Source organism: Lepidochelys kempii, chromosome 8 (assembly GCF_965140265.1).
Source record: "Lepidochelys kempii isolate rLepKem1 chromosome 8, rLepKem1.hap2, whole genome shotgun sequence".
Lineage (NCBI taxonomy): Eukaryota > Metazoa > Chordata > Testudines > Cheloniidae > Lepidochelys > Lepidochelys kempii.
In genome coordinates this window covers 64,226,590-64,252,893 of record NC_133263.1, presented here as the reverse complement: position 1 = coordinate 64,252,893, position 26,304 = coordinate 64,226,590, and the positions used below count along the sequence as shown (strand labels likewise).

The 26,304-nt window shown below is 42.7% G+C and overlaps 1 protein-coding gene across 6 annotated transcripts in view; it reads right to left on the bottom strand.

Annotated features, from left to right (window-relative positions):
* CRB1 (crumbs cell polarity complex component 1) overlaps positions 1–26,304 on the bottom strand; it is a 159,515-nt gene that overhangs the window by 23,156 nt on the left and 110,055 nt on the right. For 3 of the 6 annotated variants that reach the window (XM_073356740.1, XM_073356744.1, XM_073356745.1), the window contains 3 exons: positions 20,960–21,866; positions 18,730–18,858; positions 11,500–11,626 (listed from right to left, as the gene is read on the bottom strand). In XM_073356740.1, coding sequence (XP_073212841.1) covers positions 11,500–11,626; positions 18,730–18,858; positions 20,960–21,866 — 1,163 coding nt within the window. Of the gene's footprint in view, positions 1–6,553; positions 6,705–11,499; positions 11,627–18,729; positions 18,859–20,959; positions 21,867–26,304 lie in introns of all 6 variants that reach the window. The other 3 variants (XM_073356742.1, XM_073356743.1, XM_073356741.1) reach the window with 3 other exon arrangements.

The following is a 26,304-nucleotide window of genomic DNA, read 5'->3' as shown; positions in this document are numbered from 1 at the left end:
CCCATGGCCTCCTCCCCCTCCTTTATCCTCACCATAGGACCTTCCTCCTAGTGTCTGATAATGCTTGTACACCTCAGTCCTCCAACAGTCTGCGGTCTCACTCTCAGCTCCTAGTGCCTCTTGCTCCCAGCTCCTCACACTCACACCAAAAACTGAAGTGAGTTCCTTTTTAAAACCCAGGTGCCCTGATTAGCCTACCTTAATTGATTCTAGCAGCTTCTTGATTGGCTGCAGATGTTCTAATCAGGCTGTTTTAATTGTCTCCAGAAGGTTCCTGATTGTTCTGGAACCTTCTCTGTTACCTTACCAGGGAAAAGGGACCTACTTAGCCGGGGGCTAATATATCTGCCTTCTATTATTCTCCTATAGCCATCTGGCCCGACCCTGTCACAACATAGAATAAGATACTACACAGTGTGAGGAAGGGATATCACAGTCTAGGCTTAAATGCTCACAGAAAGATGAATCCAATTTTACATAGTTACTTTTGTAAGCCATAACCACTTGTTAAACATGAAAGGGCCAGTTCTATATTCCTTGGGTATCCAAAATTCCACTGACCACAATGACAGTTTTGGACATTCAAATGATAACATTTTTAGCATCCCAGATCCCATAGTGTTAACTTTCTGTCAAAGCAGGGATCCTGCTCCCACAAGGCCTGACAGTACAGGAAAGAATTCTAAGAAAACAATTCTATTTTTAAAAGATTTCACCTTTAAATGTTAGTCTTTCCCTCCAGAATGCCATAGCAGGACAGAAGATAAAAGCCACAGATGCAACTATTCTTACTGTGCTGCTAAGACTGCTCTCCCTTCCTCACCAGTATGCATCTTGCAGGCCCACTCCTCCATCATGAGGCCAGCCCCATTCTCAGATTTCCATCTGTGGCTGTGATACCCAAGAGGCCAGGACCAGCCTACTGGCTTTTCAATAACAGCCTGCTAGAGGATGTGGGATTTGAGTTGTCCTTCCAGAAGTTCTGGCTAGCCTGGAGGAGGCAGAGATGACCTTTCACTCAGTGCAGAGGTAGTGGAACAAGGGGAAGGTAAGTGCCTGGCTCTTCTGCCGCAACTACACCCCAGGGGCCAGCTGGAGTATGTGCGTGGTGACAGAGTAGCTGGAGGGGGAGGTTTTGGAGCTGAAGAGGCACATGATTGCTAATATTGGGAATCCATATTTCTGCGGTGAGTGTGAGGAGAAGTGGGATGAGCTCCAGGCCCTCAATGACCAATGTTTTTGCGCATTAAGGTATAGCATATACCTTTGTTCAATCTCACATTCAGCTCCTTCAGGAGATGGATTACAGTTCCTACTTCTATGTCCTGAAGAAAAGAGGGCTGAGCCCTGCCTCTTGGCAGAGGACAGCATCCCCTCATGGATCTGGTGGGGATGCAGCTGCCACCCTCCTCTCCCCAGATCCGGGGGACACCAATGCCTGCAGGGTGGTGTGGGATGAACTTCCTTCCATCAGTGTGGGTGACCAGGACCAGTTAGAGCAACTCTCGCTCTGGCCGAAGTCTTGGAAGCCCTTCATCTGATGTCCACCAACAATTCTCTGGGCATCGATCGGCTGACTGTGGAGTTTTATTGTGCATTTTGGGATGTACTCGGGTCACACTTTTCCACCATTTGGGCCAAGTCCTTGGGGAATGAGGTGCTCCCCCTGTTGTGCTGGCATGCTGTGCTACCTAAAAAGGGGGACCTCTGCAAACTCAAGAACTGGCACGCAGTTTTGCTCCTCAGCACAGACTACAAGATAACAGTGAAAGCCATCTTGCTGTGGCTGGGGCCTGTGCTGGCGGACATGATCTACCCTGACCAGGCCTACATTGGCCTGGGCTGGACCATCTTTGATAATCTCTATTTGGTCTGGAACTTATTTCAGCACTGGGGTGGGCAATAATTTTTGCAGGGGGTTGCTCCATGAATTTTGGTAAGTCATCACGTGCCGCACATTTCTCCTATATTAATGGAGGGAGTGCGGGGTTTGGGAGGGAGTTTGGGTGCAGGAGGGAGCTCCGGGCTGGTGCAGAATGTCGGGATGGAGGAGAAGGTGAGGGGTGTGGGCTCAGGGAGGGAGTTTGGTGCAGGAGGGGGCTCTGGGCTGGGGCAGGGGATTGGGATGTAGGAGGGGATGCAGGGTCTGGGAGGGAGTTTGGGTGTGGGAGGGGATTCTGACCTGGAGAAGGGGGTTGGCATGCGGGAGGGGGTGTGAGGTGCAGGCTCTGGTTGGGAGGTGCTTACCATAGGCGGCTCCCGGCAAGCTGCCTGCATGCCGTGGCCCCATGCCGCTCCTGGAAGCTGCTGGCATGTCTCTGCGCACCCCTTAGGGGGAGGGGGGCAGCAGGTCTCTGTGTGCTGCCTGCAAGCACTGCCCCCGCAGCTCCCATTGGCCAGAAACTGGCCAATGGGAGCTGTGAGGACAGCGCTAGCGGTAGCATGCGGAGCCGCTTCCCCCCTGCCGGGGCACGCAGAGATGTTCCAGTAACAGCTGGCTGCTTCCAGAAGTGGTGTGGGGCCACGGCAGGCAGGCAGCCTGCCTGAGCACCCCACTGTGCTGTGGGACTTTTAGCGGCCCAGACTTGGAGATCGTGAGGGGGCAGAGGAGGCCGGACAGAAATGTTAGGCCAGATCTGGCCCACGGGCCGTATTTTGCCCATCCCTGCTCTAGCATGTAGGGATGGGCTGTCACTTGCCCTCCTGTCCCTGGACCAGGAGAAGGCATTTGACAGGGTGAATAATAGGTATCTTATTGGCTACTCTGCAGGCATTTGGCTTTGGGCTCCACTTTGGGGGGATTGGGGTTTTTTATGCCTCTGCAGAGTGCCTGATCAAGCTCATCTGGGCTCTGACTATGGCCTGGTTCATATTCACAGTCAGGTCCACTTCAGGCCCTTCAGAGACTTATTTACCGTTTAGGTAATCTGGCATGGAATGTGCTCGTGTATGCCTTCCACCACCACCTCCAAGGACTCTGATACAGCTGGCATCTCTTTTATCTTCACCTGACAAGTCTCCCACAAGACCTGTCTGAGCTGCTGATCTTTTTCCAGGACATCCTCAGGATCTGGAAGCTGGTTTCAGTGCCCAGATCCATAGCAACCACCAAGCAGGAGGACCTCCTCATACGACCCATACTACATACTCCTCATCTCCGTTTGCAGGTGGTGGAGTCCCCCTTGATGCGCCAGATGTTGGTCCTGGCTGGTACCAGCAGACTTGGAAGGACTGGGGGGACCCTGTGGCGCTCAGCCAGCACAGGGGGCTGTCCACCCCATGTATCCCCTGGCATGTGCTCTAGAAGGTGAGGGCTGCCCTTTTCTGCACACAGCCTGGCCTATGAACACCCCATCCGTAGGCCCCCCCAAAGTTGTTTTCATAGATCTTGTTTTCATAGAATATCAGGGTTGGAAGGGACCTCAGAGGTCATCTAGTCCAACCCCCTGCTCAAAGCAGGACCAATCCCCAATTTTTGCCCCAGATCCCTAAATGGCCCCCTCAAGGATTGAACTCACAACCCTGGGTTTAGCAGGCCAATGCTCAAACCACTGAGCTATCCCTCCCCCCACTTGGAACCTTCTCCTCCTGGGGCTGGCCGAGGTGGCCATCCATTGTTCCAGGAGGAGGAGCCTGAACAAGGTGGAGGGAATGCTCTGTGGGGCTTGTTTTCAGTCCCTTGCCCAATCAATCCTCCAGGCAGAATTCCTCTGATATGAAATTACTCAATGTAGTTAAGTTCAAAGCAGACTGCAAAGAGTTAAAAAAGTATCTCACAAAACTGGGGGACTGGGCAACAAAATGGCAGATTAAATTCAATGATGATAAATGCAAATAATGCATATTGGAAAACATAATCCCAACTATACCTACAAAATGATGACATCTAAATGAGCTGTTACAAGACAGAAATCTTGGAGTCATCATGGATAGTTCTCTGAAAACATATGCTCAGTGTGCTGCAGCATTCAAAAAAGCTAACAGAAAGTTAGGAACCATTAGAAAAGGAATAGATCATAAGACAGTAAATATCATAATGCCTCTATATAAATTCATAGTACGCCCACACCTTGAGTACTGTGTGCAGTTCTGGTCACCCCATCTAAAAAAGATATATTAGAAATGGAAAAGGTGCAGAGAATGGAACAGCTTCCATATGAGGAGAGAGTAAACAGATGAACTCTTCAGCCTGGCAAATAGATAACTAAGGGTGGGATATGATATAATGGTGTGGAGAAACTGAATAAGGAAGTGTTATTTATCTCCTCACACAAGAACCAGGGGTTACCCAGTGAAATTAATAGGCAGCAGGTTTAAAACAAACAAAAGGAAATACTCCTTCATACAATACACAGTCAACCTGTGGAACTTGTTGCCAGGGGATGCTGTAAAGGCCAAAACTGGATTAAAAAAGAACTAGATAAATTCATGAGGACAGGCCCATCAATTACTATTAGCCAAGATGGTCAGGGATGCAACCCCATGCTCTTGGTGTCCGTAAGCCTCTGACTGCCAGAGACTGGGACTGGATGACAGGGAATGGATCACTTGATGATTGTCCTGTTCTGTTCATTTCCGCTTGAAGCATCTGGCATTGGCCACTGTCGGAAGACAGGATACTGGGCTAGACGGACTATTGGCCTGAACCAGTATGGCCATTTTTATGTTCAGTGTCCATTGATTCCCTAGATGTCTTTGAGGAGCAGTGGGTGCTGCTGTGGGTTCTCTGCTTGGTTTACCCCTCTGGATCCCTGATTTTCAACCTTTGACTTTACTCCTGTTCCTTTGTTGTCTCAAGTATTCAATTGTAGCTTGGGCAAAGTGGTTCCTCCCCATTAACTGAGGGGCTGGGCCTTTAGTTGGGGGTGGGCCTACATCTGCCTATTTCCAAAACTACAAATAGTACCAGTAGGCAGGCCCCCAACTTGATACTTTTAACTGCAGGTTCTTCAGCAACATCATTTCCTGTGTGAAATCCAGGGCTGCAGTCCAAAAATGGAAGACTCACCAGCAACCTTCTGAAATCAAAAACACTTAGGACCAGCTTTTCCGTGTTCCTGAGCTCCTGTCGACTTCAAGTGAAATTGTGGTTGCTTCACACATCTGAAAATCAAGCCCCTTGTGCTTTTAACTTTCAGTGCACTGAACAAGCATGAATTTATCTACAACATCCTCTGAAATAGGCAGGTGAATATTATTATCCCAGTATTGCCAGCCCCATGCATTCAAAAATCATGAGTTAGGCCATTTGACCATCATGAGATTGGCTTTAAAATCATGACATTTAAAAATATAATCAATTTGGAGCTCTTTTTATTTGCTTTCTGGTTTTTCAACCTTTAGGGGGTCATGTTTTTCAAGTTTTTCTTCGTACCCAGGAGGGCTAGAAACTTGTGAAAGTGGAGATTCTTGTGTTGGAGTTGGGACTTTAGCAACACTAAGGTTCTGAAGATTAAATTGCAAGTGCTGGCATCGCTGGTGTTTTCATTTTACAGATGAGGGAACAGATAGAGCAGTTACGCAACTTCTGCGTGTGCACAGCAGGAGCCAGTGTAAGAGCCAGGAACAGAACTCACATAAGTTCTTGGCTTCTGTTTCCATTCCCAGTCTAGTCTATTTAGGTTTATGTGTTCAAATCGTTGGACCAAAGCAAACTCCCAGAGAACAAAATCCTTAGGGCCAAATCCCTCTGAGAATTATCAGGCTATCTGGAGATGCAAAGACATCTTTTAAGGTTTGGGAAGTTTTCTTTGCCACCCTAAGGGTTAGAAGCTTTTCTTTTTCAGTGGTAGCTGACAAGCTGCAGAATCTTACTGGGGCCACCAGATGAGGTGCTGGCTCAGTCTGAAACCATGTGTGACTGTCTGGGCCCATATGTATCAAAGCATTGCATTAAAACTCTTAAAAAAGAAAATACATTGTATCTCCTTCTGCATTAACAACATGCTATACAGGAACCAGACAGAAAGGTGGGCTGGGAGGGAGGGTTGACAGGTGAGCGGGGAGAAAAGTGAACATTGAGAAGATGATAGAGTTGTTACTTTCCTGATGTCCATGCTTTTTAGTCAATATGATAATTACTCATGAATAACTGCATAAGTATGAAAATGCAAATAGCTGGTGATTACATTATTCATGAGACATCACGCATTAATTATTGTAAATAAGTATCATTAGATACATTCATATTACTAACACTTGCAGTTAATGAATATGTTAACTAATCACTGAGGGGCAGATTCCATCACAGTCCCAAGCTTCCACCCTATGGAAGCCAGAGTTTTTGTTGAATCTGGACTCAATATTGAACGTATCATACATGCTTATTAGTGTATTTTAATGAAATTTAATGTGACGTGTAACCATGCAGCATGTGGCATTTGTCCATTTGCTCAGGAGGGTGAAGTGGTACCAGCTGGAAGAGGTTATGAAAGTAGCAATGGTGTGAGTGAGGGAGGAGGGGAACTCTAGCCATCATAACGCAGAACTTAAACTCTGTGTCCTGAATCCAGCCACCACTTCTACATTACTTGTACATGTACAATCAGGGTACCTTTTGTGCGTGAATACTGTGCCAAAGGTGCAATCCATGTTGTTGTTCAAGAAAACTTTCCAAAGTACAAACAAAACTGCAAGCTAATTAGGGCAGGGGCCATATTTTCCTTTGTGTGGATGTATTCAGTAGAAGTAGTAATAGGCTTAATCTGCAACAAGGGAGATTTAAGTTAGACATTAGGAAAAATGTTCTATCAGGATAGTTAAGCTCTGGAATAGTCTTCTAAAAGAGGTTGTGGAATCCCAGTCTTTCGAGGTTTTTTAAGATCAGGTTGAACAAACACCTGTCAGGTTGGTCCTGTCTTAGTGTCTTAGTGCTGGGGGCTCGAATAGATGAGCTCTCGCGGTTCTTTCTAGTCCTACATTTCTATGATTACATAGCACAATGTGCTCTCAGCCTTAATGGGGCCTTTGGGCACTATGGCAATATAAATGGAAATGACCAGCCAAACCCCACCTTATGCTAAGTTCCTGGAGGTGTATTTCAGATAATATTTTATTGAATACCATGCTGCCAATGCAACTAGCACTACGTTGGGGCTATACTGATTCCATCATGTTGATGGTTTTGTAACATGTTCTTGATGTAGGAATCTTAAATAATTTTTCACTGCAAATACGGAGTCCTCCTCCCATCCCCATTACCACCAGTAATGGTTCCTTCTCCCTACTTGACAGAAATCTTACTTTCCCTTTGAATCCTAGGGTCTATTTGTATCCCATTACCCACTGTCTTCTGTGAGCGTTAAAGACCCTAGTAATTATTTGGACTAGTTTGTGTTATCTGGCATACACTATGTCAGTTATTGTTCCCTCATTGTGTGCTACTCCTTTAAAACCCATGGCATACTTTGTTTATAGCTGTTACACTAAAACATAGCAAACTTCCAGCATCAGAAACTTGGGGAAGAGCAAGGTTCAGGTTTAAATAGGGAAGGGCCAAGTGAATGCTTTTGCTGATGACATTTGGTGATATCAAAATAGCAGGCATCCAATATATTCTGGAATAAGAAATAAAGGATGCTTGTCCTGGGGTGCAGGATAATGCTCCTCTGACTAAATGGCATCAGTCTGAAGAGATGTTTAAGTGGCCGCATATGTTAAAAGGGTATCATTACAGTGCAGAAGAGCTATGGTTTATATATTTGTGTAACACACGAGTGAAGTGTAAACATTCAGAAATCATGGTACACTTAAAGCAAATGAAAGCAGTTCTCAGCAGAAAAATGAAAAGTATACATAAAGAGACAAAGGCAGAAGGTTTATTTTGTGTATAACGATGGGAAAGCTATGTACACACACAACGTAGTTGAGAATACAGAAGTACAAAGAGGAAGGAGCAGCAGTTCTGAATCAGGAAATGTTTCATGATGACAAGGCATTAGAGGAAGGAAAGAAGTCATTTACAATCCCAATGGATATAGTGGCATTAGTGATATGTAAACAGGGGGAGAGAACCGGGGATTGCTGCACTGCTATTTAATATATTTGAAATGTGTAACTTTTTATGTAACATGTAATACATATATAATATATATGGTATAATGTATATATCTATGCGTTTGAACATTTCTAGAATTGAGGAAATAGTGTGTTTGAAATCTGTATACATGCATATATTCTTTGGTTTTCATTTCTTGTTTGGTGCATTATAAATACAGTATGCTAGGAACACTAATATAAGATGTATCTCTTTCCCCAGCTTTCCTTTTCACTAAGAGCAAACTGAAATCAATTGTCTGAGACAGCTTTGTGGCATGATGTTCAGCAGACTTTGCTATGCAACAAAGCACTTAATCAGGTGCTTAACTCCCATTAATTTCAATGGGATTTAAGCAAGAGCTGCTTGGAAAACCAAAATTTTTCCTGTGCAAAATTTTGAACAAAAAATCTTGGTTAGAAATTTTTCAGTTGAAAAATTTCAGATTTCCTGCTGGAAGTTTCAAATTAAATGATTTTGTTTCAGATTAACATCTTGAAACAGTATGATAATGTTCATTTTGACTTGAAATGTCATTTTGTTTTCATGTTTTGGTTTCAATAAAACCAAAACAACAGTTTAAATCAAAATAAAATAAAAATTGCCATTTTGAACTGACATTTCAACATAAAATGCTTTGTTTTTCTTTTTCAGTTTCAAGATGCCAAAAGAAATTTACATTTTAAGTCAAAATGAAATGAACTAGTTTTGTTTACTTTTGGAATGTTGAAACCAAAACATCGAAGTGTTGATTCAAATGAAAATTTTCATTTTGACATTTCCTGTAGGCAAATCAAAATGGTGGTCCTATTTGTCATTTTGTTGTGAAAAGTGTTAGTTTCAGTTAAACCAGACTTTTCAGTGGGAAAACTTTCCATATAATTTTTTTAATCAGCTCTAATTTAAGCATGTGCTTAAAGTTAGGTATGTGCCAAAGTATTTTGCCAAATTGGGGCCTATGTTGTATAAGTGTAATACCATTACTTGAATATTTGCTTGCCTCCATAGTCTAAACTGGCTAAGAGGCATATTATCCAAATAATTCTAAAATAATCCAATAGGATATATAATAAAACACGTAGTGTTTGTTTTTATATTGCTACAATAATTTCATCCGCAATATGAAACATATTTTGTTATATTCTATTCACAGAAGTGTGGTTATGTATAAATCACAAGAGAGGAATAAAACATTTTTACAGGAGATCAACAGCAAAATTACCTCAGGCATTTCTCTAGTAAAAGAAAGATGATAAAGAGATTATCTTGGTGTAATACAGTTATTATACAGCAATGTATTACACTTAAGTTTTCAGACCAGGGCAGCTCCTTGAGACATTAACATGCTACATGTAACAGAGACAAATAACAGCATTTTGCACACACATACAATAATGAACAGAATCTGAGAAAGAGAGTCAGGTGTCAGTTTTGGGATGTGATGCATGTGACACTTAGGCCACGCCTACACAGGGATAAAAAACCCTGGCTAGCCAAGATCAGCTGACTTGGACTCTCAGGCCTCATGCTCTGGGGCTGACAAATCGCTGTGTAGACTCTTGGGCTCAGGCTAGAGCCTGAGCTCTGGGACTCTGTGAGGGTGAAGAGTCCCACAGCTCAGGCATTAGCCCGAGCCCGAACATCTACACAGCAATTTTTAGCCCCCGAGCCCAAGCCTTGTGAGCCCAATTCAGCTCACAAGGGCCAGCTGCAGCGCCAAGGGTCTTTTATCCCTATGTAGATATACCCCCTAGGGGCTTAGGGATTGAAGCAGAAGCCAAGCTGCTGTCTCTCTCAAACTGTAGAGCCTCAGCATACTTAATAAAGATCTCTTTCCCATAACTGCCTTCATCCCATAACTCTGCCACATCACTTAATAATAATGAGACACAGACCTGTAAACACTTATTCTTGTGAATACTGAAGTCAAGAGGACTAGTAAAATGTGTATTTGTAGGTCTGAACACTGTACTAATATAACATGAGTAATAATACTCAAATGAACAACTGCACAATTCATTAATGTACTTGTCCTGTAAAACTCTGCCCAGAAAGAACAAAGTACGAGATGAACATATTGTCCCAGCTTCAGCCAGGCACTAAAGGAGGTGACTAAATTTAAGCAAGTGATTAAATCCCATTGACTTCAACTTATTCGTGTGCTCAAAGCCAAGTACGTGTCTAAGTACTCTGCTGAATCAGGCCTGATCTACAATGGTGAGCAATATCATGTACTTAATCCTCATTCATTAAGGATAACCATGCACAACCCATCAGTGAGCAAGGTGATTGATTCCTGAGGTGAAAAATAAGCATATTCCTCTGCCTGGAATTATGTATTACAGTACTGACATTCTCAGTTCACAGATAAAATAGATCTACTTAAAGTGGTAGCAATATTGCAACTAACAAATTCTGCCTGTGGATTTGAAATATGATATCCTCATTGGAGCTTTGGTTAAAATGAATAAATTCATACCATAGTGCATGTTTGAAAACCATTCCATGTGAATTCATAGAATAGTTGCATTTTGTTTTAATCAAGTGAACTTTTTATTCAAATGAAATGTACAGATAGTAGTCCTAATCCTACTCCCAGTGAAATCAAAGACAATTCTTCCATTGATTCCAACAGGACAGGGCTTGGGACAGGGCTTGGTATATTGCCAGTGGTTTATCCAAAATAGTTTCACATTGTTCACTGTTATGACATATCTGATTCCACAGACATTGAACCAAACTTCTAAATCAACAGCTGTGAATAATGTGGGATGTGATATATTTACATTTTAAGGGTGAAATCCTGGTCTCATTGAAGTTGATGGGATCTTTGCTACTGACTTCAGTGGAGCCTGGATTTCACCCTGAGCTCTTAGAATATCTCGTCATGGAGTAGTCTTATGTATTACACTGTAAGAAACCTAGAGACCATGCAATACCCCAGTAGAAATGGGTTAAAGCAGTATTTTCAGAGTGATATTCACTATCTACTAGCATCTGTTAATTAAGCAAAGGAACCAAAGTAGAGTGAAAATGATTCCTAAATAGGTGAGAACCAAGATCTGAATGTTTACTTTTGAAAGTTCTATCTCTCATTTTTTACACAAAATAATACAAAGAAATATGATGCTACTTAGAAATTTAGCTTCTGCATTTAAAGCCATAGTTGGAGAATTAATTATTTACAATAAAATATTTTAATATGTTCAAAACATTGGTAAAAGATTTTAAAAATGTGGTTCTTATTGCTTTTCTGAGTGCTAAACTAGTTTCCTGTTCATACAAGGCATCTTCCATTGTGTTTCAATGGCTTTAAAATACGAAGAGTGTACAGACTGCTAATAATCTTCCTGTTCACCCCACTCAACTGCTGGATCATCATCCATTCGCAGAATAAGGTAGGAGAGAAGCTGAAAGAGATTCTGCCACAATAATAAAGAGACAAAAAAGGAGAGGTCGCTTACATCTACCTCACAGTGGTCGCCAGCATAGTTTACATCACAGATGCACTGGTATTTGTTAAGTAGGTTCTGGCAGAGGCCTCCATTCATGCATGGATCAGAGTTGCACTCATCAATGTCTGTTTCACACCTACAGTAAAAGACCAAAAGCGCTAAGCAACTGTGGTAGCAACTAGATAACATTAAACGGACAAGGGTTTCTCACTGTCTTGAAAATAACAGACATTATCAGCTACACTTACATCTTTGATGCCTTGTGTTGTTTTCACATATAGGTACAAAAATGGGAAATCCCATATCTGTTGCATTTTGATGCTCACATTGGCACTTAGGCATGTAAAATGGGCATTTGTGACTTAGGCTGTTTACACAGGGATGAAAAACCCTGTGAGGGTAGAGGGTCCCAGAGCTTGGTTTCTAGGCAAGCCTGAGGGTCTACACAGCAATTTTTAACTCTGCAGCCCGGGCCCTATGTGTCCAAGTCAGCTGACCCAGGCCAGCCGCAGATGTGCCACGGGTCTTTTATCCCTATGTAGACATATGCTTAGAGGCTGGTCTTGGCTACCTTCTGTAGAGAACTGTGCTCCCTCCACTCTTACTGATGTCCATGAGAGTTTAAGGCACTTTGCATCTTGAAGAATTGGGCCCTAAGTCACAAAAATGCACATTTTCATCGATTCATAGATCCCGCAGTTAGCAGGGACCATTGTGATCATCTATTCATATGTCTAAGTCCTATGTGAGCATCCAAATACCTATTGCCTACTAGAAATCCCATTAGACTCCTAATAGCATTCTTCTGCTGGCCTAGTTGAGGACCATAATACCAGGAAATATAGTATGTCAAGTGTAGCATTGTACCAGATTTTAAAGGCTTAGTTAAACATTATTTAATGATTTCAAATAATATTTATTATAAAATAGGGGCTATCCCACTTCTCATGACAAATAATTTATTAATGAGATGAGGTGGATGAGGTAATATCTTGTATTGGACCAACTTCGGTTGGTGAGAGAGACAAGCTTTCAAGCTACATGGAGCTCTTCTTCAAGTCTGGGAAATGTACTCAGAGCGAATGTCTCACTGCAATTAAAAACCTGACCCTGGCCCAGGCCAGCGGACTTGGAGTTGTGGGGCTTGGGCTAAAGGACTATTTAATTGTAGTGTAGATGTTGGGAGACAAACTGGAGCCTGGGCTCTAGGACCTTGTGAGGTGGGAGGGTCCCAGAACTCAGGGTGCAGCCCAAGTCCAAATGTTTACACAACAATAAAGCAACCCATTAGCCCAAGCCCAGTGAGACCAAGTCAGCTGGCATGGGCCAGCTGCAGGTGTCTAATTGCAGTGTAGACATACGCAGAGTGTCACAGCTAAATACAAGGTGGAACAGATTGTTTAGCATAAGTAGTTAACACATATTTCAAGGAACATTCAAGGTTAAGTGGCCCATTAATACCTCTCCAGTCATATGGTGAGAAGGCTGAGTGGGAAGTTTAAGAGGGTTACAGATTGTTGTAATAAGCCATAAATCTAGTGTTTCCACAGGCACCATTTTCCAAGTTTCCACAGAGGTGCTCAATCCCTGCTCAGCCCCAGGCCCTGCCTCCACTCCACCCTTTACCCCAAACACCCACCCCCACTCCCACTCAACCCCTGCCCCCAATGCTCCACCCTGCCTCTTCCCCACCTCTTTCTGCCACTCCCCTGAGCGCACCTTGTCCCCGCTCCTCCATCTCCCTCCCAGCGCCTCCTGCATGCTGTGAAACAGCCAATCCATGGTGTGCAGGAGGCACTGGGGGGAGGGAGGAGCTTGGCTGCTGGTGGGTGCTGAGCACCCGCTAATTTTTTCTGTGGGTGCTCCAGGGCTGGAACACCCACAGAGTTGGCACCTATGAGTGTCTCTGTTCAGACCATGATTTTTAGTATTTAGCAAAGTTATGATTATGAGCTCCCAGACTCATCTTTTGAAGGTGTTGTGCAAGGTTCCTTTGAGGGTGTGGACTGTGAGGTCAGTTACAGAGCGATCACTTTGTGAAAAGTGTTCTCCCACAGGTGACAGGGAGTTTTTTGTCTTTTATCATTTTTTTGTGTAAGTGCATTCAATAATGTAGTGATTGTCTTGTTTCACCCACATTGTTGATATTGGGGCATTTAGTGCATTGGATGAGGTATCCCACATTGTGTGATAGGGATGTGTAGGAAACATGAATCTTGAAAGATATGTTGTGGGGGGAGTTGATCGCCATAATGGTGGAGATATGTCTGCAGGTTTGCATCTGTTGTTCTGGCAGGGTCTGGTGCCCCTTTGATTTGATTTTGAGCTTACTTCTGATGATGAGCTTGGCAGGTTGCTTGTAGCCCAGAAGTGGGGCTTCAGGTAAAATTTCTTTCAGGATGTGGTCCCCATGGAGTAAGGGCTCTAACTGTTTGATGATTCCCCATACGGGTTCCAGTGTGGGGTGGTAGGTGACAACTAGAGGTGTACAGGATTTTATTTCTGAATAGAAGCAGGTTCTCTTGGGGTATTTGGGGAGCCCAATCCAGGATGTGACCTACTTCTCTGGTGGAATGTCCTCATTTGCTGAAGGCAATTTTAAGTGTGGTAAGGTTTATATCCCTGGCTTTCTCCTTGGAGCATATTCTGTGGTACCTGGCAGCCTGGCTGCAGACAGAGGTGACACACTGGGGGGAGCAGGCAGGGTCAAGAGCCCCCTCAGCAACTGGCCCAGGTGGGGAACAGAAGGGGCAGGGCCAGAGCCTCTTCTGGCTGCTGGTACGCTGCCTGGTGCAGCGCAGTAGCTGCCTGCAGCAGCGGCGGGTTGCCTCGCACCCAGGCTTGGCTTCTGGGGACAGGGGATGAGTGAGCCAGAGCCCCATTTCTCCCACCAGCCAGCATGCATGGCACCTGTCCCAACCTGGATCTCTCTCAGGCAGCTGCTTCACTGGACAGAGCAGCAGGGAGGGCAGCTGAACGTGCCAGGGGAGGAGCTGGTGCAGTGGAAGGACAGAGCCCCTTCCCCCCACAGATAACTTGGGGTGGGAAGGTGGCAGGGAGAGTGTGCAGGCCCCTGGCAGAGGTGGGGTGTGGAGGAGACACATGGGGAGGTCACGTGTCCTCCCCTCTAGATTGTGCCCCTTTCCCAGTATGGGGAGGCACCAGTCTATGGCTTAGATAACACATTTCTTGGTGTGTTTGGGATGGTTACTGGATCTGTGAAGATAGGTGTGGTGGTCTATGGGTTTCTTGTATATAATTGTCTATAGGGTTCCATTGCTGAAGCTGATCATGGCATCCAGGAAGTTGATGCTAGTGTGGGAGTGTTCTAGAGAGAGTTTAATGGATGGTTGGTGATTGAAGCTGTGGTGGAAGTCTATGTGGGAGTTTAGGTCATCTGTCCAAAAAATAAAAAGATCATCAAGGGATATCATAGATTTCATGGTGCATTGTCCAGAAATTCTTCTTCAAAGTGGCCCATGAAGAGGTTGGTATATTGGGATGTTCCCAGGGTTTGGACAAAGTGGTTGTTGTTAAATGTAAAACTGTTACGAGTGAGGATGAAATGGATGAGTTTGGCGATATGTTTGGGGTGGATATCTGAGGGTTGTTCATTATCTTGTAAATATTTGAGGCAGGCAATGATGCCATCATTGTGAGGAATGTTTGTGTAGAGAGAAGTGACATCCAAGGTGATAAGAATGGTGTTCTGTGGAAGGTTGTTAATGTTGCAGAGTTTCTGGAGGAAGTTGGCTGTATCCGAGAGGAAGTTGGCCTTTTGGGTGGTGAATGGTTTGAGGATGGCTTCCATGAGTTGAGATATTTTTTCAGTAAGAGTGTTGTGGCCAGATATGATGAGTGCTGTGGGTTCCTTTGTTTGTATATCTGAGAAAGGATGTAGACAGTCCCTGTGGTTGGTTCATGGGGATGAGGTTGTAGAGTTTCTCTTGGCGTTGTTTGGGGAAGGATTTGATGATATCCTTATATTTCTGGGTAAACTGTGGTATGGGGTCATCTCTGAGTTCTTTATAATAGGTGGTGTTGAACAGTTGTCAGTTGGCCTTGTCAGTGTAGTCATCATAGTTGAGGTCTATGATAATGCCCCTTTTGTCTGTGGATTTGATCACTATTTGGTGGTTGGATTTCAGGGACTGTCCTGTTGGTGGCAGAGAGATTATGGTGGATGTGATGTTTCCCAGACCTGGAGAAGAGCTCTGTGTAGCTCAAAAGCTTGTCTCCATCACCAGCAGAAGTTGGTCCAATAAACGATATTACCTCACCCGTCTTGTCTCTCTTATATCCTGGGACCAACATGGCTACAACACCATCACAAAAAACAATTTATTGTTAATTAAAAGAGTGTGCCAGGACTAACTTTTAAAACTAAAATTATGACTTCAGTATTTTTTGCTGTGACTACATTTTCCCCATTTTTAGTGAGGACAATTAACCAGCCTTAATAACATCTGATTAGAAGACCTGGTCTGTTCCTGAAAATGTAAGTGTGTGGATTTTTGTCCAAATTACTAAAAGCTGTTCAGTTTAACCAAAGTCATGTCCAACTGCAAACATTCATGCCAACAAGTTTGTTTGCATAAGCATTTGGGGAAGGGCTGGTTTTCATATCAAACAGTCACATTTGAATTTTCTACATTCACCAATCAGGAACAGAAAAAATACTATCTTACTTAGTGGATCAATTACAGTCCTCAAAAATCTGAAACAAAAATTGTTCATCAAACTAGTTGGCAAATACTTACGAATACAAATGAATTCATACATACAAAAATAAATCAAGATTGGTTCACATACAGGAAAAAGAGCCATAGCAGTGGAAGCCGGAAACATAAGTCCCTTAGTCAAGTTGAAAATCCCAGCCTAAATTCAGTGAATAATTTCTTTGCAATAAACAGTCTGACCAACTCTACTGACGAATAACTTGTCCATCTCTAACAACTATCAAATTCTTTCTTTTGGTCCTCACACAAAGTCCATTGCATTCTGTGGAAAGACACCCACTGATTTCCATAGGTTGTAGATCAAACCCTTTCTTAGAGATTAGTTATACTTTTAAAGGAAAATATCTGTAATATCAGTCCAATCAATCATGGAGATGGTGTATTTTTTAATATCCCATTATGTGAAATAGTTTGCATTTGTTCTGGTAAAATAAATCTTGTGTGTGTTCTGTCTGATTTAGTTTACTAAAGGTCTTCAAAGAGAAAGACACTGCTAGTTTACCTTGCAACATTTTGGCAACCCGGAAAAAAGGAGAATAAATACAGTAGCTATTTAGGATTTAAAAAAGAGAATAAAGTGTAGAATGTCTCATTGCAGTGGTATGTTACCATGCAGTATGCTCACTATTGGATCACCACTCAGTAGTAGGACCTTGGGAACCATAAAATAGAGGTTATTGCCAGCCAGTGGGTGTGGATATAAAGAAGGACTCTTATTTCTAAAGCTTTAGTTAGCAAGATGCCTAAGAGTGAAAGGAAGAAGGAAAAAGCACTTTCCACCTACCCTGAAACTCCAAGATAAATACACACCAAAAACGTGGTTGAGACCGTTTTTCTTCTCCAAATCTTCTGGGGTTGGCAAGGGGACTTTCTGGATGCCTGAATTAAATATTACAGCACAGCAGCAATTGCCAAGTGCACTCTGTACTGGGTGGGCCACAATTTTTTATTTCATCCATCATTTATGACTTACTGCAGTGATTCCACAAAGTCAGTGGGTGTTAAAGAGAGAGAGAGGGAGAAACCTTTTCTTGAAAGATTTTCTGAATGTGCTAAGGCTACATATTGCAGGCCCACTGGGCCTTTGGACTTTCTATACCACTGATTTAATTTTCATTGTGCTGAGAGAGAGAGAGAGCAAAACCATTTGTTTTATATTTTCTACCTTCTTTGTACTGTATTTCCTCTCTTGCTATCAGCTGAATGCTTCTGAACAAACCTCGGGATAACCTATAGGTGTCAGGGCCATGTCTTCCTCTGTTTGTACAGCACCTAGAACAATGGGCCCCCAGTCTTGACTGAGGATACAGGAAAATATAGAGAATTGGGAATAATATAATAGACAACAAATATGGGTTGCGGAGGTGTACACCATCCACTACAAATTTAGTCACGAGTGAAGTTGGTGGGTCCTCGTGCCAAGAGCTGCCCTATATATATATATATATAAAAGAAGTTAACCAATTTTGTTTTTATAATTGTTTTAGAATTTGATTCTAAACTGGCAAGATACAATATGAGTGGGTGTTCTGTGCATAACACTTCCCCTGTGAGAGTACACTTCTTGTATTTCCATTGGATGTCAGTTAAAATAAAACCATTAGTTTTATGTCTGTCTATTTGTGTATTATATGAGGATTTGTGTGTTTAAGTGTCTATACACAGAGAGATAAAATAATTATACTGTTCTATTTTGTTGTGTTTGAAACCGACATAAAGCCAGGAATATTTGTACGCAGAGGGAGATGGGATCAGTAGAATGTTATTTAAGAAAAAAAGCATCTTGGGTCAAATTCATCTGTAATTGAAGTAATTGGAGTTACACTAGGGATGAATTTGACCCATTGACTATTGACTTTTGTAGAAATCAGATTCTCATGCTGTGAAACCCTGGAAGTCATATTTAGCAAAGAGAGGATTAAGCTTGGCAAATAACTGATTTTTGGTTCGCTGGCTGAACCAAAATATTGGGAAAAAATTGTTTTGGTTCAACCACATTGTTTTGTTCAACACAAAACATTTTGTTTCTTTTTTGAGTTTTTTAACACTTAAAAAAAAATAAAATATAGGCAAATTTCAAAATGAAACGTTTGTTGTTTCAAAATGAAAAATTGGAATGTTTCATTTTAACAATATCAAAACAACATGTTTAGACTTTTCCAAACTTTTTATTTTAAATTTCCAGCCAAAGTATTTGGCAAATTTGACCTGAATTCAATAATAATTTCAGTTGACCTGAAACTGTTTTTTGTTGTTGTTTTTTTTGCAAATAACATGAATCAAAAACATTTTGCCCAGTTCTAACTCTAGCTCATTTTGAATAGACTGAACTGTGTCTCATTGCTGCAGGAAGTCTGCAGCAGGTGAGGTACCATTTCAATCACTAATTTTGGATATCCAAAAAGGAGCCATTCTGGAACTCATGTTGGAAAAAGACAATCCAATATTCCTACAATAACCTGCTGAGGGAAAGTGCACATAAAGTTCTGAAGTGTCTCACCGTTCTCCACTAAAGCCTGGCAGGCACATACATCTCAACTCGCCTTTGAGCTCAGTACAGTTGCCATAATTGTAACAAGTGAGATTTCTCTTCTCATTCCCACAGACGGAAAAAGGAAGCCTGATGTGCCTAGATGAATAAAAGACAACAGCAGCAATTAATAACTCTTTATTTATTTCAGGTAAAATCTAATTTTCCTTCATTCATTTATTTAACACCATATTAAAATGCTAGTCTGTTTCAGTTGAATGCGTTTAGGTTTTCTGTTTTACAGATGAATTGCTTTAATAAGGGTCAAATTCTAATAGCATTGGGCTCACAAAAACAACAGGAGTACTTGTGGCACCTTAGAGACTAACCAATTTATTTGAGCATAAGCTTTTGTGGGCTACAGCTCACTTCATCGCATGCATAGAATGGAACATGTCAAATAAATTGGTTAGTCTCTAAGGTGCCACAAGTATTCCTGTTCTTTCTGCGGATACAGACTAACACGGCTGCTACTCTGAAACCTGTCATTGGGCTCACAGTAAGCTGTACTTTACTTCACAAAGGTGCCTATCAGCTTCAGTGGCTCTTTGGGTAAGGTACTATTCAATGTGAGTAAGGGTGGCACAATCTGGCTGTAAATCAGCACACAGCTGTGAATCTCTAGAAGGATGCACTGCATGTAGACAGACATCTTCTACGGTCTGCACAGTTTTCTTGCAGGGAACAACGCTCCAGACCTGTATGCATCTATTCAATTGCTATCTGGCATACTTATTATCTTTGCTGCTGAGTGAAATTCAGGGGGTGTCTACAAAGGAAGGAAAGTGTGATACCAAGCAACAGTGAATCTCAAAAACTTAATTTCACATCAGTTCAACTGGCTTTCCCAAGCTCCAGTAATACGAATTTAATAATTCACTCTGAGGCAAAAAATGGGCCAAATCCTTTGTTTAGGTGAGTGTCTTGGAGCTATTTGGTAGCAATATAATTTAGCACTTTATCTGAAAGAATCTGTGTATAGGACATAGTATGTCAAATGCAAAAACAAAATTTGGTAATGGCTCAAAATATATTGTTTTCAAGTTTGTCTGAGTTTTAAATGAAATTAGAGGGTCAGATCTTCAGCTGGTGTAAATCAGTGTAACTCCATTGAAGACAATGGACTATAATTCCTTATGGTCCAGTCTCTATACCAATTAAGAACAAAAGGGACCCAGTATTTTATTTGTCTTCAAGTTTATTGGACTAATCCTGCAAGTCCTTATTCAGGCAAAACTCCCAGTGCAGTCAGTTTCTGTCATCTCAAGGAGCCATGTATGGGGCTGAAATAAAGCCGTCTCTGGTCTCCTCATTACATTTCAATTCTGGATGGTGGAAGTTCTGTGAGGAAAGCAATTTCCTATTATTTTGGCCCCGTAAATGGCTTCCAGAGACACTAAAAGAGCCTTTTCAACCAACAGACAAACAAAATTATGTGAATTAGGAGCCAAAGTTCCTAAGTAACTTGGATGCTTTTGAAAATTTTACCCAGAGACAAATGCAAAGTACATGTTATTTGGATTTACTTGAATATGTACACATTATATTGGTGATCCAACAGAATACAAGATCTGCACAATTTCCCTAGATTCCTTTGAAATGTGAATGTCTGTGGGGTAATAATTCTGCAGGGAAAACCTAAGTCCTGTTCTACTTAAATTTAGGTTGACATAACTATGGAGCTCAGAGGTGTGAACAATTCCCATCCCTGAGTGTTGTAGCTATGCCTTCGTAATCGCTGGTGTAGATTTTGCCAACAGCAGGTCAACAGCACAATGCTTCGGTTGACCTAGTTACCACCACTAGGGGAGGTGGAGTACCTACAGTGACAGAAAAAACCCTTTCTTTGCATCCATGCTGTGGTACTACAGTGGCACAGCTTTGTGCCACGGCTATACTGCTGTAGGACCCATTGTGTAAGCGTGGCCTCAGTATTAATGTAGGATTGATGTAGGGGTTGATCTTTTCTCAGTTTAATTTAAACAATTTGGAAAACATCTGAGAGGTGAGCTCCAATGGCAGGAGTTTCTTTAGCTTCTGACAGGTTTCAGAGTAACAGCCGTGTTAGTTTGTATTCGCAAAAAGAAAAGGAGGACTTGTGGCACCTTAGAGACTAACCAATTTATTTGAGCAGAAGCTTTCTAAGGTGCCACAAGTACTCCTTTTCTTTTAGCTTCTGAAGCTTTCTTATTTATAATACCTGCAAAATTTTCCAGTGAAGTTACCAGCACACAGGCAGGAATAAGTGTTAACTCCGTCTATGCAAGTTGCCCCATTTGCACACAGGTGACCACGGCAGTTGTCTATGTCCTCTTCACAGTTTACCCCAGTATAACCAGGGTCACATCTGCACTCATAGGATGCGATTCTATCCAAGCAGTTTCCATGAATGCAGGGGTTTGAAAAGCATTCATCAATGCTGGTTTCACAGTGCATGCCAGTCCATCCCTTGGGACACGTACAACGATAGTAACTATATAAGTCTTCACATATCCCATCGTGCATACAGGGATCAGAGCTGCAGGCATCCAATTGCAAACAGCCAGTAACAACAGAATTTGCAGATATTTTGAGGAATTGCTCTTCTTGAGGTTTTTTTGTGTGACCGTCATAATTTTCAATGTACGAGAGATAAATGCCACTGATTTCTATAGTGCTCATGCATCCCCGTAGGCCATCCAGATTGTCAAAAGCTTTGTCGGCAACATAAATATCTATTTCTTCTCTTAGGAAGTTGAGGCTTCCTGTGGCGACTGTACTCGTTGCAGTGTCTTTTTTATCATCTATATCAATGTGCCATCTAGACGACTGGGATAGGGGTTCTGTCATCGAGAGAATCACTTGGTGCCATTTCCCATCATTCACGGGCTGTGAACTAGCTAGGGTCAGCACGTAAAAGCCGTTGCCGCTTTGCAGCTGAAACACTAGCCTGGTGTTCTGAATGCGAATGGTAATGAACTCTGGCTCCTTCTCAGCATACAGCAGTATCACATCAGCATCCCTAGTCCGAAAGCCAAAGACAATGTTGGTGAGGTCTCTCCGTATCTTCCCATTGGTTCTGTAAAATATTGCACTGCTTCTGCCGCTAAACACTGCATTGGCAACACCTGTGCAAAGATAATAATATCGGTTGAGAAAGCAGGCCAATTTACGATTGATACCTTTGCAACATTTTCCCTACTCCACTGTGCCAGGCTGCCTGCCTCTTGTAATTTCAATCTTTCCACTTCGTTCCATGAAGCATGCAAATTCTAATCAGTGTCAATATTATGCCTCTTGGCTTCTCATTTTAAAAAATAAGAGTAAGATGTCAATCCCTGTCTCCACTGAAGTCAGTGAGCTATGCTGATTTTCATCAGCTGAGGATCTAGCCCTAAATGTTGTAACCTCTGCGGCATGCTAAGTGTTTTTGTCTAAACTCTCACTCTCTCTTAGGCTGCAACTGTGACCCTGATTCTGATCTCGTGTAAGGCTGTTCAAATCAGGAGTAACTCCATGGAAGGCGGTAGAGAAACACTAGTATAAAATGAATGCATGTGAGATCAGAATCAAGCCCTATTTCTTTGTCTTGTGCCACACTTAACGAATAAACAATAATAAAGGTCCAATCCTCAGCTGGTGAAAATCAGCATAATTCTCCTGAAATCAATGGAGCTGGGATGATTTACATCAGCTGTTGAGCTGGGGAAATAACTTTGTAAAGGTTTGTGAAATTCAGGCTGAATAGAACTGTAGTGACTGGTGTTAATTTATGTGTTGTTTTTTCCAAGATGGTAAATAGGTGTATTAGCCAATGGTAGGAATTACAAAGAATGTCTAATAATTAGTTCATGTGTTGTTGATACAGTACTTGCCTGAATTTACAATCTTTGTAAACACCCAGTAGTTCCAGAACTGCAGAAAAAATAGAAACCCTCCCACTTCCATTTCTCTCCTTTGTGAAAAAGTATCTTTAGGGGGGTTTACCAATTTAGGATGATTATGATTATATAAAGCAACAACTTTTGATTGTGAGTCACTGTCACAAATCAGGAATATTCCACTAAAGTCAGTGGAGTTACAACCAGTGTAAAACTAATGTAAGGAAATTCAGGCCCATGATGTTGATGTTCCCTCAATTTCACACTGGCATATTTCCACTGACTTCAGTGATGCTGCACTGATGGAACTTGGAGGGGAATATAGCCCTAATCGCATAGGGCTGTGAGTGTAGTTTAGTGAACAGAATTGTGTCCATTTTTAGGGCCTGATAATCTGATCTTTACACATATATTTGACATTTTTCATTGGCATTTTGTCCATTTTAATAGACAAAAACAGTCAGATTTTAAATGTGCATTCCAGGCTTTTTCAGGGTGTGTGCTATTATATAGGGCAAGGGTGGGCAAACTTTTTGGCCCAAGGGCCACATCGGGGTTACGAAATGGTATGGAGGACTGGGTAGGGAAGGCTGTGCCACCGCAAACTGCCTGGCCCTCTCTCACTTCCCGCCCCCTGACTGCCCCCCTCAGAACCTCCGACCCATCCAACCCCTCTCTGCTCTTTGTCCCCTGACTACCCCCTCCCGGGGCCCCTCACTCCTAACCATCCCCCTGGTCCCCCTATCCACACCCCTGCCCCCTGACAGGCCCTCCAGGACCCCCAACCCACTTCTTGTCCCCTGACCACGCCCTCCCGGGACCTCCGTCCCTAACTGCCCCCCCAGAACCCCCCCATCCAACCCCCCTCCCTGTCTCCTGACCACCACCCTCCCTGAACCTCCACCCCATCCGACCGCCCCCTGTCCTCTAACTGCCCCCAGGACATCCTGCCCCCTTACCATGCAGCTCAGAGCAGCAGGACAGGCTTATTGGAAAGCCTGGGAGGTGGGTGGGCACAAGCCACGCTGCCCACATGGCAGCATCACTCCAGGAGAGAGGGGACAGCGGGGGAGGGGATGGGGACTAGCCTCCCTGGCCAGGGGCTCGGGGCCGGCGGGATGGTCCTGCAAGCTGGATGTGGCCCGCGGGCTGTAGTTTGCCCACTTCTGATATAGGGGGAGGGAAGAGAGAAGGAAATGTCTCCTATTCATGCTTCAGTTCAAATCTGTATGGGTGTTAGGGTTTGTGAGAGCTGTGGTGGTCAGATAAAGCAGATTGCTAGGATATCTGTGGGCATTCTTTCCCAATTGTGGCAAATTTTGGCTGAAATAACCCTTGGGATTACCAATAAGGGATTATTAATGGGAATCCTCACAAGAAAAGAATCTGCCCTTCACTTTACTGTAAATACTAGAAAGTAAGTTTATTTGAAATAGTTTGGGAATGGAGATATAGACACTAAGCACTGTGAATGATCACATTATGCCTGTGTACTCTAAATGCTAAGGCAATGGATGTACCATTATGTCTCTTGGCATACCAACTCTTGTGCCTCATAAAATGGGAACGTGAATAGAAACAGTTTTCCTAGCATAACTTATGGCATTTGGAAACATCAGTGTTTGTAATGTATGTATTTTCAAAGTTTACTTCAGTTCTCAGAGAGACAACCAACTAAGATTTTTTAAATCAAAAACTTAAATACACTCTTGTGTGGACATTATTAAGCACTTGGCAATGACTAGCTGGCTAGTGTGCTGTTACTCCTGTTTGTGACAGTGATCATAATTATCTGTCTCTTACCTTGTGCCTCCCACATCTACTTCTTGCCTCCCACATCTACCTACCTGTTGTGTTTCATCATAGACCTACAATGCAAGCTTTTTAGTGCAGAATCTGAAATTATTATATGTGTGTATAGCACCTATCATAGCTGGACCCCAGTTGCTGATTGGGGCTTCTAGGTGTCCACCCCACACTTGCCCTGAAGGGGTTAATGCACGCCAGATGGGCCAGTTAACTTATTAGGCTGAAGGCCGAGAGGAAAGCCCTAATTAGGGGATGCTCACCTGTGCAGGAACAGGCAGGTCTTCTATAAAGCCAGGGAGCTGATAGCAGGAAGGCAGCTGTGGGGAGGTAGTCTGCAGTCACTCCCTGGCAGAAGGGAGGTGTGTTTGGGGGCTATAGATACAAGTAGCTCACAGTTGCTCACTAAGATGAGGGAGAAGAGAGGCCAGCAAACACCAAAGAAGTGGGTAGTGCCAGAGTAGGAAGCAGCCCAGGGAGAAAGCAGCAAAGTTGGGGACTGAACAGACCTTGGCTGCATGTTGTAGAGACTTGACGGACTATACCTCGGAAGGGTGGAACGCTGAGTGACCTAGCCAAAGGGCCAAGTCACAAAGAAGATGCTGCATTTCCTGGAGGAAGAGAGGGGCTGCAGACCAGAGAGAGAGATGGAACGATGGTGTGTAACCACTAGGAGAGGCGTTGACCTTGTGAACTAATCCCCAGAGTGGCCAGAAGGAGGCATTACCCTAGCGGCGAGTGGAGGCCCTTGTTACACACCTCAGTACTAATAATAAACAATAATAACAACAAACCGATTCAGTTCTATTGTCTGTGAGTTTAGGGGAATATTATTATGTCTGTCTACATAGAAGTTTGGAAACTAATGCATGGAAACAAAGAGATAATTAAAGATACATAACATATCTGTCTCCCAGGAGTTTATGAATGTCCATTATGGCAACCCCTTACCATTGCCACATAAAAGAACACTGAGATCTAAAGTTAAAGACTGCTAAAGATGTAGATTGCCTTGTTTTTTAGCAAAAGGAAACAGTGCAATTACTTCCCATCCATATGTTTATACTCCACTATAATCAGCTAAAATTGTTGATAAGATATCACCTATTAGATTTTTATAATCAAAGAGAATGTGTAATATGTTATTTAGGATATAAATATAACTATGTATTTTAAAATATAAATGTGTTTTAATACTCACTCTGACTGACCTCTTTTTCCTGTCTCAACAATAACCTGCATCATATGGATCTATTTGCAGGGTGCTCCGTTTCGTCTATGTTAGAAATCTTTTGCTGACCAACTCTTCAGTTCCTAGGAGTCAGCTATTCTAACTGCTTCCATTGCACTTTGTGTACAGTAATCCTGCTTCACAGCATCATGGGGGTATTTTTGGAGAAAAAAGGATGATTTTTGGAAAACACCATAACAAAATCTCAGTGTGCTTTTTAAATTCCATGCTATTTCAAGGGAGGGGAAATAGAAAAGCGATATCCAACACATTGGCAAATGTTCTTATGATAAGTAGTGGTCATTAATTTTCAAATGAACAAGCTTCTTGGAATTCTCATGCTCTTTATTAAGATACCAGTTGAAATGACTATCCTTCAAATGCATTGCTAGTGTTAGGATGCTTAAGATAGCTTTTAAAGATCCTTCACTTTAAGAAAATGGAATAAAGCAGTGTGCAGGAGTATGTCATCTGGCATGTCTTTCCGGAGGAGGGAGAACATCTTAAGATTAATCCTCTTATCTCCTTGCAGTGGTGCTCTGATGGAACAAAGTGGTCTATTTTATAAACATGCCAAGTAGATGCATTGATTAACTGAAGAGTAAAGCCCCTGCAGGCAATATTATCTGAATCCTCACTCCACTGCTT